The sequence below is a fragment of the Tenrec ecaudatus genome, chromosome 2 (genome assembly GCF_050624435.1).
Source record: "Tenrec ecaudatus isolate mTenEca1 chromosome 2, mTenEca1.hap1, whole genome shotgun sequence".
In the NCBI taxonomy this organism is placed as follows: domain Eukaryota; kingdom Metazoa; phylum Chordata; class Mammalia; order Afrosoricida; family Tenrecidae; genus Tenrec; species Tenrec ecaudatus.
In genome coordinates, this window is record NC_134531.1 from 261812701 (window position 1) to 261833715 (window position 21015).

The following is a 21015-nucleotide window of genomic DNA, read 5'->3' on the forward strand; positions in this document are numbered from 1 at the left end:
GAGCATCTGGTGAGTTCAAACCACTCACATTGCTGTTAGCAGTTCAAGGCTTACCCTCCCTACTAGACCACCAGGGTTCTGAATACAGATCTTTGAACTGCATCACTATAGCAACTAGTGAAAAAGTAGGTAAGCTGCACAAAACCATTTGGCAAAACCAATGATCAATATTCTTAAGTGCTTTTGATAGAGTTGGCTTGAAGTTATCATGTGTGGTCGTTACATATCTGGTGTCTATTTGAGGATTAAGAGTGTAGGGGTGGAGTCTAGGCCATCAATCAGGATATAGTCAATGAGGCCTCTGTGTGGGCATGGCCTTCTCCTGAGAATTCTGGGAAACTCCTGATTTCCTCCTTGGAGGCAGGAGAGACTCTCAGTTTACTCCCTTGAAGACTCTACTGACAACACTCATTCCCTGAGAGATGCTCTAATGACAAGATACATGGCACTATGCCCTGGGAGCTGGAGAAGCCACATGGAACTATCCTGATGTAACCACACCTCTGGAGCTGTAGAAGCCACAGAGAGACCCCTGTCAGTGCTGAGATGCTTACAGTGCCACTGGATCCAAAGACTTTTAACCCACTGGCCTGTGATCATCCTGCATTCAGTGTCATTACATGTGTTTCATGAGTCTGAAGAGAACTTTATAGACTGATATTGGACATATGGCTAATATCAGACTTATAGACTTGGATTGGACTCAGTTGGATGGTTTCTTAATGTATAATTGCCCTTTATATAAAACTCTCTTATACACATATGGGTTTCTACGGATTTGTTTCTCTAGTCTACCCGGACTAACACATCATGGCTGGAACAATGACTGGCAATAGTTTTTTGAAAGCACACATACAGACATATCTATCTGCTTGACTTAAATGAAGAGAAGATTTTGCTGTCTCCATTACCCAAATTATTCCTTAATATTATTTTTTGCTTGGTGTGCTATATTCATTGTATGGTTTTGGCATAGGTTTTTAACTTTTAATTTTTAAGTAGTTTTACTGCTCAGTGTTTCAATTTTTTAACATAATTGGAAGCACTTTAATTGCACATTCCCTTACTGTATGGGCTTTAGAAATAAGCCAACATTAGCAAGAGGACCCTCTTTGTGGTAAAGTCATTCTCACAGTACCCAGAACGCAAAGGATTGTGAACGAGGGTCATTTATGACATTTAAAACTACACACAGACAATATGACAAGTTATATCACGTGAGGATAAGAAGACATGTGAGTAGTATATAGTTTAGAACTTAGAGTCTTTACATTTACAATGTGAAGAATATTTTAGAAAATTTTAATTTTCAAAATTGAGAACCCATTAAATGAAACAACATTTTGGAAGAATTAATAGCCACTTTCTGTGAGTCAGAATAAACTCATCTGCAGTGAATGAGTTCTAGCAACAAATATAGACTACCCTAATTAGTTCAAGTGTTCTCTTTGTAACAACACACCTGTTTATTTAATAGCTACATCTAATCTATAAAAATTATATGGGATCAATTAAGTAAAACTTTTTATTCTGAAGTAGTTGAATATTTACAGAGTATGCTATCAATTTTTAATTAAACAATTCATACACATTTAATTTCAACTCATTGATTGCAATCTCTCAAGATGCTTATCCAAAATTCCTCCTTTTATTTCCTGTGTTTTTTAAAATATAAATATTTTATTTTAATTGAAATCACTGAACACTTTAATAACTATACTTAATTAAAACTTGATTTTATCATTTTATTTGGTGCTCGTACAACTCTTATCACAGACCGTACATACACTGTCTCAAATAAATTTGCATATATATTGCCATCATCGTTTTCAAAGCATTTTCTTTCTACTTGAGCCCTTGATATCAGCTCCTCATTTCCCCCCTCCCTCCATCCCCCTTCTCTTTCCTACCTCTGTGGCTAAACACTGCCCTTTGGATCTTAAATAGTTGCTTGTTCTATCAGGTAGGTAAATTCAGCTCCAGTTCCTAAAGCTTACGAAGGGCCAGAGTCTCTTTGATGATTTTGAGTTCTGTTCCCACCTTTTTATCCCACTCTATCTAGGACCCTTTCGTGTGATGCTTTTCAGCAATGTTGGCGGTAGTAGTTGGGTACCATCTTGTTCGGTCGTGGGGGTGTAGAGACTGACATCTGCCTTGTCCATTAGTCCAGTAGACTAATTTTTCCTATGTCTTTGATTGTCATTACTCTTTTCTCCAGATTATGAAACACCAAGGGTTGCACCTTAGATGGCTGTTCATAGGCTTTTTAAACCCTGTTGCAACTCATCAAAATATAATATTAGCTCTTTGAGGAAGACGCGGCCGTCGTCCCGCCGTGCTCCGTCCCCCGCTCTCATTCCTGACTCACCGCTGTTCGCTCTCACGGAGGAACAAGTTGGTCAGGAAGCGCCCCGCCGCCATGGCATTTAAGGACACCGGAAAGACACCTGTGGAACCAGAGGTGGCCATTCACCGAATTAGAATTACTCTGACCAGCCGCAACGTGAAATCCTTGGAGAAAGTGTGTGCTGACTTGATCAGAGGGGCTAAGGAGAAAAACCTGAACGTGAAGGGACCAGTTAGGGTGCCTACCAAGACTCTGAGACTTACGACCAGGAAAACTCCCTGTGGGGAAGGCTCTAAGACCTGGGATCGATTCCAGATGAGGATCCACAAGCGTCTCATTGACTTGCACAGTCCGTCTGAGATAGTGAAGCAGATCACTCCCATCAGTATTGAGCCTGGAGTAGAGGTTGAAGTCACCATTGCAGATGCTTAAATCAACTATTTTAATAAATTGATTTATCTGTTGGTAAAAAATATATATATATATAATATTAATGTCAAGACGTTTCATTTAATCGTCCCCTGTATTATATATACATATATATATATTCTTGACAATACTCTCATTCTCCTCCCCACATGTGGTTAGCCTGAATGTTTGTCTAAATGTCTATTCATAAATCACCACAATTTGATGTTGTTTAGACAACAGTATCTTCCTGTTGCCTTTGACTCTTGCAAACCTTCCTGTGTGTTCACATTTCTCTCCCCAGCATCCCTTTCATTGTACATTGCCTTTCCCTGCCCCCCTGCTAACACTTCTCTCCTCAGAAGCCTGTGACTACTCCTTCCTTCTGCACCTTCCCAATCCTGTTAGCCATCAAATAAGGTTGTTTTCTTTATTGTGAAAACTTTTTAATTAATGGTGGTCTAACACAATATTTGTTCCTTTGGGGATGAACTAATTTCACTCAGCACAGTCTCCTCCAAGCTTATCCAGGTGAGGAGGCACTTCCCAGAGTCATTATCTTAATATGACAGCACAATTCCATGTGTCTATGTACCGAAGTATTTATCCATTCTTCTACTTATGAACATTTACATTGTTTTCATCTTTCTACTATTGTGAATAGAGCTGTGATGAGCATTGGTGAATAGATGCACATAAATACCCATAGACATATATAGACACTCATATATACACACACACATTTATAATCATGTCTACCAGAAACACTGAAGCAGAAGGATGAGGCTCTCTTCCTGAAAAGATTTATACTTTTGGAAACCCACAGGGCAACTCAACTCCGTCCAATTGCATTGCTGAGTCAGAATGAACTTGGTGGGAGTGAGAAGTTTTTTGGGGCTTCAGAGGATTGCTGTGTCATATAATATGTCCATTCCTAACTTCTTGAGGAAGTACCATACTTTTATCCACAGTGGTTTCACAGCAGTGGATAATAGTTCTAGTCTCTCTGCACCTTTGTTAGCATTGCTATTTTATGTTTTTGTGAATTTGCTATTAATACTAGCTTGATGTGAAAACTCATTGTTGCTTTGATTCATATCTATCCAATATCTAATGACCATGAATATTTCTTTATATGCTTTTTGGCTATCTACATGTATTCTTGGTCAACTGTCTATTTATGACCTCTGCCCATTTTAAATTGGGTTATTTGTAGTTTTTGTTGAGGTGTTGAAATGTTCTGTAAGTTTTAAAGATTAGTTTCTTGGTTGATATAACATTACAAAAATTTCCATTCTATATCTTCTCTTTGAATTTTTCTATTGAAATATTTTGGTGCACAGAAATGTGTAAGTTTTAGGAGGCCACTGTTAACTAATTTTCTCTTCTGCTGATGGATATATATTACTGTGTTTGGCAGTATATTTATGCCATGCATTAGAGATCTCCAGTTTGCCCCTAATTTTCCATCCATGATCTTGGTAGTTCTAGGTTTGCATCTAGATGTTTGATTCATCATCTTTAAATCATTTTGGATATGATGTGAGATATGGATTGTTCTTCATCTTCAAATAGATATCAAGTATTGTCAGAACCAATTGTTAAGGTATCTAACGTACTTCTCCATTACGTGTATATGTATCCTTGGTCAAAGATCAGCTGTCTGTAGGTGAATGGATTTATTCTGTGTTCTAAATTGTGTGTCGTTGTCTATATGTCTATTTTACTAGTACCTGGTTGTTGTACAGTAGGTTTGTTCTTATTTAGCAGTGCGTTGCTTCTCTGGGGTCTCTTTCCTTTATGTAGCCAATAGTTGCTTAGTTTATCCATCTCTTTAAATAGTGATATTGGAATTTAAGTCAGAATTGCATTATATCTATAGATTACATTATGTGGCATTGACAGTTTTACAATGTTAATTCTTTCTGTCCATAAGAATGGAATCTCCTTCCACTTGTATAGGTCTCTTTTAGTTTCTTGTTGCTTTCCTTGTACAATTCTTTGTCTCTCTGATTTAATATTACTAAGGATTTCATTTTGGTGGTGGATATCATAAATGATATTTTTCTTGATTTCCTTTTCAGAGCTCTCTTAGTGCACATGAGTCTTTGAACTTGATTTGTGTATGTTGATATTGCACTTTACCACTTTGCCAAATCTTTAAATTAGTTCTAGTGATTTGTTTCTAAGTCTTTACATTTCCTATATAGAGGATCGAATCATCTGCAGAGAAGGGATTTTACTAATTATTTGCTAGCTTGAACATCTTAATTTCTTTTTCTTGCCTTATAGCTAAGACTTCTAGCACAATATTGAGTAAGAGTGGTGATAAAGGGCGTCCTTGCCTGGCTCTGTTCACAGAGGAATGCTTTTAATTTTTCTCCATAGAGAGTAATGTTGGCCATTGGATTTGTATTGATGCCTTTTATTAGGTTGAGAAATTTCCCTTATATTCCTAGTTTGCTGGATATTTTTGTTATGATATTATGCATATTTGATTTTAATAAATTACCTTCTCAGCAGGTAATGTGATCATGTGGCTCTTTTCCTTTGTTTTATGCATGCGATTAATTAAATTGATTGCTTTTATAATGTTGTACATCTTTGAATACCTGGTATGAATTCCATTTGGTCATGATGCTTTATGAATTTTGGGAGATGGATATATTTTTTTGCATTCTTTTGGCTAGGATTTTGTTGAGAATATCTATGTTCATGGTATAGAATATTGCTCTATACTTTTCTTTTTTAGTAATGTCTCTGCCTGGTTTGGGTAGCAAGGTTATGCTGAATTCATAAAGTGAATTTTGGAGTATTAAATTTTTTCTAGATCTTAGAATAATTGGGGTAGAATTCATATCAATTATTTCTGAATGTTTCGTAGAATTTACCAGTGAAGTCATCTGGGCCCAAACAAATTTTGGGGGGAGACGTTTAATGACCTACTCAAGTTTTCCTTTCGTAATGAGTCTTGGTGTTTTCAGATTTCCTAATTCATTGTGTGCTCATGTAGATATGTGGTTTGCTTCCAAAAATGTGTCCATTTCTTCTACATTTTCTAGTTTTTGGAGTACAGGTTTGCACATTACTCTGTTATTATCCTTTCATTTCAGTTGTGTCTACTGCATTGTCTCTCATCTGTTTCTTATTTTTGTTATTTGAGTCTTCTTCTTTTCCTTCGTTAGATTCACCAGTAGTTTGTTAATCTTGTTATTCCTTTCAAGGTACCATCTTATTTTCCTGTTGATTCTGTCGACTGTTTTCTTGTTATATTTATTTATATATTTATTTCCACTTTAATCTTTATTATTTCTTTTTCTAGGAACTATAGACTTATTTTGTTGCCATTTTTTAGGCTAAGGTATTGGGTTTCTTTCTTTCTTCTCTTTTAAAAATATGGATGCATTTATTGCTAAAACTGCCATGATTGTTTGCTCAGTATACATATTCAATAAGTATGGTAAAAGAATAAAGCCATGATGCACATCTTTTCTGATTTTAAACCATGCAGTATTCCCTTGTTCGGTACCCACAACTGCCTCTTGAGTTTTATACAAGTTCTGTAGGAGAAAAATGAAGTTTTCTTGAATTCCCATTCCTATGAAGGCTTTCCATAGTTTGTTATGATCCACAGAGTGAAACATCTTGGCATATTCAGTAAAACCAAGTAAACATCTTCTGGTATTCTCTGCTTTCACTCAAGTTCCGTCTGACATTAGCTATGATATTTCTTATTCCATGTCCTGCTCTGAATCTGGCAGCTCCCTGTCAATGTTGTTGAATGATCTTCAGCAAAATTTAACCTGCAAGTGGTATTAATTATATTATACTATAATTTGAGCACTCTGTTGGGATGTCTTTCTTTGGAATGTACACAAATATGTATCTTCTCTAGTCAGTTGGCTAAGTAATTAGCTTAAAAATTTCCTGGCATCAACAAATAAGTGCTTCATAAGTTTGTTGAAACATTTCAATTGGTATTCCATCAATTCCTAGAGCCTTGTTTTTGCCTAGTGCTTTCAGTGCAGCTTGAACATCTTCCTTGAGTACCATTGGTTCTTGCTCATATGCTACGTCCTGAAATGATTAAGTCTTGACTATCTTTTGGGTCAGTGACTCTGTATTAGTTGCATTTTCTTTTGGTATTTCCTGTATCGTTCAATATTATGCCCATAGGATCTTCTAATACTGCAACTTGAGGTTTGATTTTTTTTCTTTATTTATTTTCAGTTTAAAATACACTGTGTTCTTTTCTTTTGATTTTTCAGCTCTTCATCTTTGTACCTTTCTTAGAAATATTTTACCTGGTTTTCTCAAACTGACCTTTGAAATTTTCTGTTCAGCTCTTTAAAGTCATTATTTCTTCCACTTGAATTAGCCACTCTATGATTCAAACTAAATTTCACAGTCTCTTTTGACATCCATTCTGATCTTTTCTTTTTTCCTATCTTTTCGATGAATGATATTCTTGATGCACTCCTACACCTTAACCGACAGATCTGCCATCAGCGTCAAATGTGTAATTCTTGACATGTCCTGGAAACTTGGGTTAGGTATAGATTTTGGCTCTTGTCCACTTATTTATGTTTTTTTCAATTTCAACCTGAATTTACATATGATCCACTGATGGTCTGTTCCACAGTTGGCTGCTGGCCTGATATTCGTGGATAATTTTGAGCTTCTCTGTTGTCTCTTCCCATAGATGTAATCAATTTGACTTCTGTGTATTCCATCAGTAGAATTCTATGTGTGTTGTTGCCATATGTGTTGTTGAAAAAAATACTTGCTATGAAGAAGTCTGGTCTTGCAATAATCTATTACACAATCTCCAGCTTAGTTTCTACCACCAAGATTATGTTTTCCAACTACTGTTCCTTCTATTTTGTTTCCAACTATTTTTTTTGTTTCTGCATCTTGACTGAATGTTTGATAAATTTCATGCTGAAAACGTTGGTAGAATCCTTCACTTTCTGCATCACTGGTTTTAGGGGTTGATGCTCTAATTTGAATGGTAGTTGTATTGATTTGAATTTCCCTGTATGCAGATAGATATTATTTTTATCATGACAGACAGCATTGTACTTCAAGATGGATATTGCAGTACTCTTTTTAATGATGAATTTCACACCATTTCTCTTGAATCTGTCAATCCCTGTGTAGTAAACCACATTATTTTATGACTTAAAATGACCAATACTAGTCCCTTTCAAATAGAGTATATTGATCTCTGCATTGCATTTCATTTTTAGCAACTTCACATTTTAGAACCGTTCTGCATACATTCCAAGTTCTGGTTATTACTGCTTGCGGCTGTTTCTTCACATTTTGAGTTGTGCCTCATCAGTCAAAGAAGGTTCCCAGGCTTTACTCCTTTGGACTTTATTTCATTCATATAATTATGGTCAACTTTATTAGTCATATTTAGTCATAACTTAGCTCCTCCTTAGTTATATTTTCTTTATATTTTAACCCGAGGGTCACATCGTTTGGCACTATCTCTGACTATGTTCTGCTTCTATTCAATATGTCTTCACTAACTGACAATATTTTGATGATCTCCAGAGGGTTTTCAGTGGCTAATTCCTCAGGAGTTGACAGTCTAATTATTCTTTGTATTATGTTCTTAGTCTGTAAGCTCTGCTGAAACTTGTTCACTGTGGGTGACCCTGCTAGCCTTTTGCATAACAGTGGCATCACTTCCAGAATGACAACACAAAACCGCCACAGTACATCAAATTGGCAGACAGATGCTGGGAAATAATTTAGTAGAGGATTAAAAAAATTAGAGGAAAAACACAGAAAATTGATGAAAAAAGAAGAAAAAAGAATCAGAAGGGGGGAAAAGTAAAGCAGAAAAAGAAAGGCTGGAAAAGAAGGAAGGAAAAGAAAAGAAAATATGGAAAGCTTACAATTGGGCAAGGGCAGCATTCAAAAAGAAAAACACTGTGAAGGGCAGCGTGGCTGCTCTGGGTCCACCCTGTCTGCAAGTCAAGAAGCTCACGGGGTTTTAGGATGCGCAGGAAGCCCTTATCTGGTGGATGTCCTGTTGGGCTAGCCTTATCTGGTGCCAGCAACCTGATCTGGAAGCAGTTGGTTGCTGAGGTCAGGTGTTAATCTAAGACAATAATTTTTTGAGGCCAGAAGGAAGCTGGGGGCAAGGCAAGTGTTAATGGAAGGAGTTCTTGTCTACCTGGTGTGATTCAACAAGAGCAGGTCCTTAAGAATGAGGTTGGGCACAGTTGTTTAATTGACCACTGGCTAGGTGAAGGTGAGACTGATAGCTATTCTGGTCATTAGGAAGCCGTGAAGAACGAGGGAGGATCTGGTGTCTGACACCATTAGCCACTGGTGTGGGTGCTTGTGCTAATCCTGAGCAAGTGGAGCTGATTACAGCCGAGCCATCTCAAGCCAACTAGCTGCCTATTTGCACACCTGTCCTTTCCATGATTGATTTTGTTCAGCTTCTTTTTTCTGGTCAGTATTCAATCCACGTCTCTGTCATGTTTCAGAAGCTCAGGGGTCCAAGATTTTTGTTCAGCTCTTCTTCTTTTGGGTTCTCATTTGGTTTTGGTAGGGGATCTGTTTAACATGTCTGCCTAGGCCTCAAAGTCCAATGTGAAGAATTCCTTTACTTTGCATCAATAGGCAGTGAATTACCATAAACAAAAGTAGTGGAGTAGGTAACAGAAATATGGCCATCAGAACACTAATCTAATAGATTATATTATTAAAATCACTATACAAAGGCTTATGGAATCCTGAAGCATCAACAACTAGGTTTGTTCATTTTTTTTCTTTTTCTTTTTCACCCGAAATCAGAAGCTGTGGCTGACACTGTTTTAATAATTTTGATTTTATGCCTCACCTGTTCTTGGATTGCCTAAGCCCTTAGAAAATTTTTCTTTTTATATTCAGAAGTATATTTGGTTGATGATCCAAATTTTGGATATAAAGTAAATTTTCTACTTGCCTAAATTTATGATTGATGCAGTTGTGGCTATTTTGTAATTTAGTGAAAAAAATGCCCACCTTTTGCCTTAACATAATTTTCTAGTACAGGGAACTAAGCTCTTCTGGAGAAGGGTAGGTTTCTGGACTAGGTGAGGAAAATGTGCAAAATTAGGTCCTAATATTTTGACATAACAAATAGCAAGTGTTTATATATAATATAGACTGCCTCTAACAAAAGTATGCAACATTTAGATAACTAATAAAGAGAATAGACCCAATATATTTCTTTAAATCTGTGGATTCAGAATGATACTTAAATGTTAACTGTTGCACTACAAAATAAAACAACAAACAGACTCTCTGTAACTGAGTTGATGCCAACTCATGGCAACTGTACAGGACATGCCCCCTGAGTTTCTGAGACTGTAACTCTTGATGGGAGTAATCTACAGATTTAAAATTGGTCCAATTACAGTCAGTTAGGCATATATGAGTATCCACTAAACACTGAAAAAAGAGACAACCAGAGATGATGTGTATCTCCATGTAAAACAAGATAATACAATTTCTGAAGCAGTCATGAAAAAATGAATCAAATAGCATGAATTTGATGTAATTGACAAATACATGCTGTTGGTTAATTAAAGGATTTATAATTTTATATTTTCAATAAGTACATTTCTTTGGAGAACAAAGATACAGCAGAGTTGCCATGAGATTAAAAGAGATTATTTTCAGTTTCAATGGTTTACATTGGAATCTATGATTAGATGGTTGTTTCTGTTAGGGGTTGTCATGGCAATCTCTACATCGTGGGCACCCCATGCATAAAGATACTAAACATTGCCTACCTTACACCATTCCCATGATCTGATTATTGAAATCTGTAGAGTTTTCACGTAGGCTCAAAAGTAGATTCTCAGGGCCTTTTTAGTCTGAGTACCTGTTCAACATTATAGCAACATGCAAGCCTACAATGACAGATGGATGGGTGCTGCATTGATCTAGACTCAAACTCAAGCCTCTTTCACAGAAGGTTAATTCCAATCAACCAATAGCTTACATGAGATAGACTTATGTTAAACACATGTATTTATATGCATGCATGTAAAATGTAGTTCACGATTATTTGTTATCCTCTTTTACCATTTTTGAATTTCCACTGAGAAGAAAAGAAAGTGTTTTCTTTTTGTAACTTAATTTTGTAAAGTAATTTGATATGTTCAATATTTTAAGCTAATGGAATAAAAAATAATGTTTTAACTCATAAGTATTATTTAATTTCCCCCCCAGATCTCTTTTGAGTTCCTAAGCTTTGTAGAATGTTGACAATATGATAGATAAATGAATAGTGTCTTGAAGTTAGTAATGTGTTACTTTTCTCTCAGCAATCTGCAAGGAGTCTGAGAATGGATAATATCTGACTCTTCCTGCCTTGTTTATTGTTACATTTACTGAAGAAACTGTATTTTTAATCCTAGGATATTACCAATGCCATCTTTCATTTTTTTATATTAATGATTTTCTATAAGCAATATCTTTCAATATTACTCACTGCTGGCATCTATTTGTTTTGCTAGAAGTTTAAATATTTGCTTTTCCCTTCTAAGCTGGTTGAGAATTGATTTCTCTCTAGTATGGAAAGAGTTGTTTATCTTTATTTTTAATATCTATGAAAGAATTTTCCAAAAGAATGGGGAAGAGAGCTTATGATAAAGTCCTTTATATTTCAATTAATGGGAAATAAAACTCATAATAATCCTCTTAGGATATATATACGCTGATATATATTCTTCCAGGTAGAATTTATAAAAAATAGGTTGAAAAGTAAACGCAGACACATTTTAATTTTGGAAATGTAATTATTATAAGGGCAATATGGAAATGCTTTCAGGTTTTTCTTGGTGACCTAAAAATTTTAATGTATCATTTAAATAATATACAAATGCATGATATATTCAAATGCATACCTATCTCTATCTACCTATGTATACAGTGGTAGTTAGAATCCTATCTGTCAATCAGGTCACCACCTAATGATGCCTTATTGGGGCTGTGGCTCCCTTATAAACAGAAGTCTGGAAACTTCCTTCTCTAAGACTTCACATTCCTGCTGCCACCCACCCTGCTAGCTAGCTGCCTGTGACCTATTATGTTTCCATTGACTTTGGTTCCATGCAGCTCTGCACCCACTGACCTGGGAACTTTCTGCTTCCTGGTTCACCATTCTGTGTCACTGGCATGTGGTTGCCTGAATCTGAAAAGGGACTTCTGCACTAGCTTTGCATTTATGGGCTTGAGTTGACTGGGATGCCTTCTTGATAGGAAGATCTGTCTGATACATAGAAGAGTGTCACTGAATTTGTTTCTCTAAATACCCAAATACACACACACACACGGACTTTAAAAACTTTATGGGAATATTTTATTATCTTATAATTCTGTTTTTATGCAAACTTTTGAAGCCCCTTGTGCATGTCTGCATATGGGAGTGTGTATACATGAGACAATTCTCATGGTAACCCCTATCTGTACCGAGGAGCATTGCTTCAAAGGATTTTCAAGATGGTATCCTTTAAGAAGCAGATGGATGGGCCTATATTCAGAGGTGCTTTTGAGTGGGTTTGAACGGTTAACTTTTGGACTAGTAATCGAGTGTTTAACCATTTCCATCATCCAAGCACACATCAAACCCAGTTTCAGTATGAAGGATAGATAATATCTTACTATCAATACTGGTTCTTTGACCCTTCCTGGCAATATTCCTACTAAGATATCTGGTTTCAAAAGTCGTAAGTGAAAAAAAAAAAGTCTTGAGTGAAAAATGATTGAGAATCCTAGCAGAAAATGAATAGATTTTCCAAAGATGATTTCCACAACATCCCTACCTTTTGTTGCAAGTTACTCAGGTAATTCTCCCTGCCATCGTGTCCTTTGTGACCCAAAGCGACCCCGTATGACCCAGTTGAACTGTCCCTGTGGGCTCAGAAGAAACTGTCATTTTTCCCTCTCAGAGCAGCTCGGGGGTTGCTCCATGCTGACCTTGTGGTTAGCGGCCCAGTGTGTCACCCCCTCTACCATCAGGGTTCCCCCAGGTCACCCTAAAAATATTATTCCTAGCTCTTGAAAACCATCCTTTTGAGAGATGAGGAAAACCACACATTGGTGTATGTCATCAATAGATCCTTCCAGTGCTATAATACGATTAAAAATTGAGATGAGTTTTACTTCCAAGTGTGATCAAAATCCTCTTAGAAAACTAGAATAAACCAGTTGTTGACTGCTTTTCTTCAAATGAGCCAATTCCGCCTTCATTTCCCAGGACTCCAGCTGCATAATTTACTAATCCAAAGTTTTCTTTCTTCTTTACCATTGCCTATCATACAAAGATGTTTTTAATGTCTCTTCATGAATACATTTTCATTATTTTATTTATTCAATGATTCGCTATTGATTCTGGATTATATCCTGAAGACAGTAATATTAAAAGAGTAAACAAGAATAAATATGGTTATTCAGAGAACATAAGGTATAATGGAGGGGAATACTGTTCATCAAATACAGAAATGAAGTCATGAATCTCACAAGTGATGATAAGAAATGGACATGGTCTTAGGAGTACACCAGAGATCCATGTGCCATTTCCTATGTAAGTGGTATTAAATGAAGGTATTGATGATGAGAAAAACAAGTCAGGTCAAGATGGAGAAAAAAAACATACAAGAAATCCTAAGTTGGGAGGAAGTTTGGAAAAGTTGGGAAAGGAAGTTGAAGAGATAAAGACCTTACTAGGTGTCACCCTGCGTGTTTTGGTGCTGCACATTTTTATTTATTTTGCAGGAGCAGCAGGTGGTTTTGAACTACTGACTTTGCAGTCAGAAGCCCGATTAACAACCCACTCTAGCATGAGGGCTCCTTTGACTGCATCCCTATCCCTTAAAAATATTTACATATCAGGTGTGATAGTTAGATAATTTCATGTCAACTTGAAGCTATATTTAAGTGTAGGGGTGGTTTAAATACCAGTGTCAGTCAGATCACAGCCCTATGGTGCCTCCGTGTGGGTGTGGCCTTCTCCTAAGGAGGACTATGGGAACCTTCCCTTTTCTCTCAGCCTTCACCTTCCTGCCAAGACTGATTGCTGCCAAGCATCCACTGCCTTGAGAGGCACACAATTCTGCACACACCAGCCTGTGATATTCGGCATTCTGCATCTTTGCAAGTGGCTGTGAGAGTCTGAAGAGGGACTTATGAATTATTATCAGGTTTATGTATTTGAGTTGGACTGAACTAGATTGTTTTATTGATGTATAATTACTTTTTGATATGAAGTTATCTTATACATATGAGTTCTCTGCATTTGTTTCTCTAGTCAATCCTGCCTCTCACATAAGGTTGCCTTAAGTTTTAATTCTATGGAGCTAAGAATATGACAATAGCGATTCATTGTTTTCCTAGATTGTCTTTATGTTATTCATAATTTATTTTAATTTTATTCATATTTTCCAAAGTAGATCTCACAGCTGGAGTTGTACAATGAGCTTGTTTACATTTCTGAACATTGATGAATAAATTTTAACAATTTGCATAGTATCCTCAGAAAGAAAAAAGAGATTTCTGCATTAAAATTATCTTTGCACTTACCATGTTAATAAATGCATACATAAATGAATAACATTAGTTTAATATTAAATGAATGAGCCCTGGCGGCGGCGTGCAAGGTCAGAAGTTCAAACCTACCGGCTCCTTCAAGAGAAAGATGGGGCTTTGTGCTTCAATAATTAGAATGTTAGCCTCAGAAACCTGCACACGATGTTCTACACTGTCCTTTAGGTTCTACTTAAATAAATGGTTTCCTTTCCTTCTCTTGCTGCTTTCCTCCCCCGCCTCCTCTTCTTCCTCCTCCTCATTCTTCTCGAATTCTCACTCTTTGTGTTGTTGCCAGTATAATTTTTCCTGCTCTTTCTGTAAGTGTAATTTTTCCTGCTCCTTCTCTGGGGTTCTGATTTGTTTTGACCCGGAGCAACTTTCGAAATGCCACAAAAATGTTTTACTCAGCCTTTCATTATCGTGGAAAAGGTGTTCCTCAAAGTTATCATATAGTGATCAGACTCATTAGTTCTCATAGAGTATGCCGTTCTCCAACACTAGCATCATTTCATTCATTCTGTAAGTACTGTCTATGCTGCGGCCTCCATAAGGCAAGCGGCTAAGGTGAGCAATGGAAGAGATTGTTGTCTCGATGGTTATGTTGCACTACCGGGAAAGCTATGCGGTTTTATGCAGCAAGAGCTTAAATACTTACCTGACTTTTGTTTTTAAATTATGCATCCACACTTCACTGGTTACACTATTCTTCAGAAATAACTACAATTATTATGGCAGCAATATCCAAGTTCTATTTTCAGTAAGAAATCTCTGAAAAGACCCAGAGGCAATTCGTCAAACTAGGACACAGAACATTATGAATTATGCTATGCCAATTATCCTCTTTAACCCAGTGACTCAACCTAATTAAGTGTTTGAATATGTCTAAGATATTTCGGTTACTATGCCCACTGTGTGATTTAGCTGATATTTATGTGTATATATATGCAGCACACAAGTACATGTATATCTCTATAGATAAATTTCGTTACTTATTGACCAGGTTGTGATAGTGTGGTGGCTTGCATGCTAGAAGCTAGGCCACTGGCGTTTTAACAATTAGCAGAGTCACCCAAGGGGAACAGGTTCTGCGGAGCTTCCATACTAAAAAAAAAAGACTATGAAAATAAAATAAAATAATTCCCCTTCTGGAAAATTAGCCATGCAAATCTTATGAATAATGACCATGATCAGATATGGTGCTGAAAGACAGCATAGACTGTTCACTTGAGGGGACAGCCACCGAGACTTTTCTAAATAGTGGCAGAAATTGCCGTGCAGAAAGCTGAGCACCTTAGGTTGGCAGGCACTTACCATTGACTGAGGAATAGCTAATGCTTCAAAATCGAATGAGTCAGAATGTTGTAGAAGCAGTAAAGCTTCCAGAACGCTCTCTGGCATGACTCAAAAACAGCTGCAAACATCCATCAAGAATAGGGATGTTGTATGCATGAAATATGAATCTAGGAAAACTAGCAGTCATAAAACATTACATGTGATTCATAAAAATCAATATTCTAGGTATTCATAAGCTGAAATGGACTAATATTTTCCATGTTGAATCAACAATCATATGGTTTATTATGTGGGAATTACAAATTCAAGAGGAATGACATCCCACTTGTAGTCTAAAAGAGTATTTCAGTATCTATCCAGAAGTATAGTCCTATCTGTGATAGAATAATACCTATATGCATAATCCAAGAAGTGGGACTATGGGAAGGATAACATGACCTCAAGGTTGGAGGAAGACTTACTAACAACCTTCCATATGAAGATGACACAACTTTGCTTGCTGACACAAAGCCCTTGCTGATGAAAGTCAAGGACGGTAGCTTTCATTATGGATTACAACTTCATGTAAAAGAACCAAAATATCCCAACTGGACCAATGTTGTTGTTCTTGGTAAGTGCTATAGAGTTGGCTCACACCCATAGCGACCCTATGCACAACAGACTGAAACACTGCACAGTCTCGTGCCATCTCACACTTGTTCCTATTGAGCCCATTGACACGCCACTATGCCATCCATCTTTTGAGGACCTTCCTTTGCAGCCTTTCCATTTTTCAAGCACGATATCCTTCTCCAGGGACTGGTGTCTCCTGATGACATGTTCAAAGTCTATAAGACAAAATCTTGCCAAGAAGCACACTGGACGTCACTCGATGTACTTTTTCCAACAGCATGGCCAATATTCTTCTCCTGCAATACCATTCAAATGTGTACAGTCTTCTATGGTCTTCCTTATTCACCTTTTAAATGGAGCAAAGATTGAATTTGTCAAGGATTTCATCTTGTTTAGATCCACAATATACGCTTTTAAAAATGATTTTAAAAAATCAAACAACGTATTGCATTAGGTCGATCTGCTGCATATGCCTTCCTACGTATGCATGCATGCTTACCTATCAATGTAATCATACTCACATTTTAACATTTTATTGCTCTTCTTGGGAAATTGTATGTATTATGACAGTAACAGAAAGCTTCCTTTATTCTTACATACTTCATTTACCTTGGTAAAGTTGTGCTGACTTCTCTTATATTGGTATCACCTCCCCAACCCCAGAAATAGCAAGTATCTATTATAAAAAGTATTCCCTGCATCCTCCTCTATTGATTTTTGTCTGCATACTTAGTCTTACTTTGTTATCCAAGTGAGACCATGCATCTATTTTTTTTGGACTGACTTATTTCACTATAATGTCTTCCAGATTCATCTATGTTATAAGATGCTTTAATAATTCCTCATTGATTGTTATATGTGTGCAATATTCAATTGAATATGTATGCCACAATTTGTTTATCCATTTATAAATTGATGGGACATTTAGCTTATTTTAATCTTTTTTGTAATTGTGAATCTTTCTGAAATAAATATAGGTGAGCTTATGTCAGGTGTCACTCCTTTTATATTTCTAGCCTATATACCTAGGAATCGTATTGCTTTATTATAAGGTATTTCTAGTTCTAAGATTTGCAAAAAAGGCCAAGTTGTTTTTCACTGTGGTTGTATATTATTATCCCACTAAAAGTGTATGAGTCCCAATCTTTCTATGATCTCAACAGCATTTTTCTTCCATTGCCAGTTTTTGCAGGTAATATGATACCGTATATTAGTTTTGCTTTCTAGCTCTCTAATTGTGACCGCTCGTGATCATCTCTTTTTTAGTTTGTTTGTTAGCTATATGAATGTATGCTCATATCCGTTGTCCATTTGTTGATTGGATTGCTTGTATTTTTGATATCTGTACTTTTTAGATTAGACCCTTTATAAGTCATGTCTTTACCAAAGGGGCAACCCCTAATCTACAAGTTCATTTTTTAAATACTTTTGGTACAACCTTTTCATGATCTTCAGTGTTTAATTTTTAGGAGATCCAGTTTTCTAAATTATATTCTTTATTGATTTTTATTTGTGTTTGATAAGCTACTTATGCCCCAAACTGTCTCCTGCTTTTGTTCCTGTATTTTTTCCCAAGAACCTCATAGATTCAGTTTTAGCACTTAGGTTTTTGATACATTAAGAGTTAATTGTGAAGCATGGCTCCTGTTTAATTTTTCCACAAATGCATACCCAGTTTTACCAGAACCATTTTTAAAGGCACAGTTTCTGGCCCCATGAAATGGGTGGGGGGCGGCGGCAGGAAATGTTCTTTGTTAAAGATCAGCTGCCTGCATTTAAATGGACTTACTTCTGGATACTTAATTCTGTTCCATTGGTCTGTGTCTATGATTGAATCCACTAGTTTTTAAAAATCATAGTATGTGTTACTCTGCTAACAAAACCATGATCTCTTTTACTAATACACATGGCTTTAAGCAACTCTATAAATTATTTCTGGAATTTAAACTCACTAAATTATATTGACGTTAAATTTAGAAATCTTGGTTTTCAATTAGAAATACAAAACTTAAAATGTAGTATAAAATATAATCTCCAAAGGTATTATTTTTCACACTAAATACTGTGAGAAAGATTAAAGGAACAATACAGATAAAAAGTAAGTATGGCTACAGTACTGTGAGTCATAACTTTTTAATCTCTATTTTTTATTATTAAATTTGAATTATTTAAGCCACTCTAAAATATTCATTCATTTCATCAATATTTATTGAGCACTTGTTATATGATAGACACAGTTCTAGCAGTATTTAAGGAAATTGAAAATCTATTATTTATTTACACTATAATTTATTTTAAATTTATATTAAGTCAAATTTCATGCTACTTAATTTTAATTGGATGATGTCATTGAAATATTGCAAAATAAAGTTGCTTTATTTTCTTGATTATCTTGAGGTGCGGACTTTGTTGGGTACAAGAAAAAAGTAATTTTGTTCTTTTTACAATTTTTTTTTCCAAAATGCTCTGTCCTCTCACTTTTATTTTTGTCCATATCCTTTTTGTCCCATAGATTCTGAAGACTTGAAAAACATTCTTATTAATAACTAATGATAAATACAATTTGTTATTGTTATATGCCATCAAGAAAGTTCAGACTAATAATGACCATATGGGGCAGAGTAGAACTATCCCATCGGGTTCCTTAGGCTATAATCCTTATGGGAGTGGAGTTTCTGGTGGATTAGAAAATCCAATTAAGAATAGTTAAAACCTTGTAATTGGTTCCTGTGGGAAGCCGCAGCTCTCGCCGCCATTACAAGATGGTGCCGGGCAGTCAGGGTGGTGGCCCAGTTAAGTGGTAAACAACCACTTAGAGCATGCGCACTGCTTAGATGACGTAGTCATAACTCCACCCTGGAGTATGCTAATAAGGGTTCTGGCGAACGCACCAATCAATGCACAGCACGTCCCCATTGAGCGCATATAAGCAGCAGTAGTTTGGGGCTTCGGGGTCTTTTTCCGCATCTGCAAATCAAACCCGCATTAAACGCCTGTGGAAGAATCCTGTTGTGGCGCGTCCTTCTTGCTGGCGAGACTGAGCGCGCAACAGGTTCCCCCTTTCTACCGCACCTTCCCTTCACCCTCCTGGTAGCACTATTCTCACCACTGGTCCTGAAGGGGTTCATCTGTCCTGGATTCCCTGTGTTTCCGGTTCCTATCTGCACCACTGTACATCTTCTGGTCTAACCATATTTGTAAGGTGGATTGGGATCATGATAGTGGGGGGGGAGGGGATCATGTAAGAACTAGAGGAAAGTTGTGTGATTCATTGATGCTTCGCTGAACCTTGAATGACCCGTCTTCTCCACACTACCCCTTTGCAAGGGATGTCCAGTTGTCTACAGATGGGCATTGGTTTATGAGGGAAGGGGGAACGGAGAGGAAGAGAAAAATTGAAAAATAAGGAGCTGATTCCAAGAGCCCAATCGGAAAGCAAATGTTTTGAGAATGACGAGGGCAACGAATGTACAAATGTGTCTTACACAATTGATGTATGTATGGATTGTAATAAGAGTTGTGTGAGCCCCCAAAAAATGATTTAAAAAAAAGAATATTGCATTTCCCATCCCCTGTTTGCTGCAGGATAAAGACTAAAAAGGCCTGGGGCCTCTTTCGGTTCCTGTTCCTCCTCCCACCACTTGCTCCTTACCAGTGTGGAATCGTGCTCTCTAAGGCCCTCCCAGGGGAGAGGACAACGAACGGGAAAAGGGCAAAGTTCCGGATTGTCGCGATTTTCATTGGATATTTTTGTACTGTTACTAGAGTGTTGGATATCAAAGCTTGAGGATTTCTGCCATAGACATACGCATATATTGTGTTTTGTTTTCTTTTGAGATGCCCATTTTGGCTCTCATGATTACACGGTCTCTCCTGAGAAGAAAATACTCTCAAAGTCTTGCTTCCTATGGTCGATTATCCCTTTTTCTGCACCCTTTTCCATATATTCTTCCTGGTAAGGATTCTTCAGAGTGACCCACAGCTGCTCTTTTAACAGCGTCCAAATAGACCTTAGAGCAATATGCTTATAACCTTGCCTGAAAACCAAATCAATCCTATTGTCATGGAGTTAATTATGACTTTTATTGTGCCTATAGAAATGAGTAGACATACTCACATTGTGTTTTCTAAGGCTGTATATCTTTTTGAATTTGTTGAATAAGTTCAGATGCCTGACCTTTTGGGTTAGAAGCTTAGCAACTTAACCACAGTGCAACACAGCGCCTTCATTTTAACTTACTAAGGCTTCCCCTCTCTGCACTGAGCCTTATATTTGAGGAAAGGGTCCCAGCATTAACAAGACCCTAAAGAATCCCTCGTTCTAATTTTTCTCAAACTAATTGTATTAGGGAAAGAAACTGTTTTTCCAAGATTACTGAATTAATTTAAACAGGTCACTTCTCATTAATTCAAGAGTAAGCTAAAAAACAAAACAAAACCTTCCAGTAGGATTATAGCTCATACCTGCATGGCTTAATTCCAGACAAACCATTTATTAACATGGTTTCATGATCAGTTAACTGCTGCAGACAAATTCTCTAGGTAGTGTACTTGTGTTAGTCTTCTTAGGGTAAGTACCTCATAAGAGGGAACTGATTACAAGGATCTACATGGGACCTCCTCCCTGGGGGACAGACAACAGAAAAGGGGGTGAAGGAGAAAGAGGACAGGGCAAAATATGACAAAATAATAATTTATAAATTATCAAGGGCTCATGAGGGAGGGGGGAACAGGGAGGGAGGGGGGATAAAAGA

At 36.8% G+C, this 21015-nt stretch overlaps 1 protein-coding gene across 1 annotated transcript; it reads left to right on the top strand.

The window, feature by feature from the left end:
- The first annotated feature begins 2391 nt into the window (after nt 1-2391).
- LOC142441467 (small ribosomal subunit protein uS10-like) lies at nt 2392-2810 on the top strand. The gene has a single exon (XM_075543442.1). It carries the CDS (start codon nt 2420-2422, stop codon nt 2777-2779), a length of 360 nt encoding a protein of 119 aa, XP_075399557.1. The 5' UTR covers nt 2392-2419; the 3' UTR covers nt 2780-2810.
- Nucleotides 2811-21015: the final 18205 nt, after the last annotated feature.

Bases quoted from the DNA above. Each gene is read 5' to 3' on its own strand.
- LOC142441467 (XM_075543442.1), top strand. From the start codon at position 2,420: ATGGCATTTAAGGACACCGGAAAGACACCTGTGGAACCAGAGGTGGCC.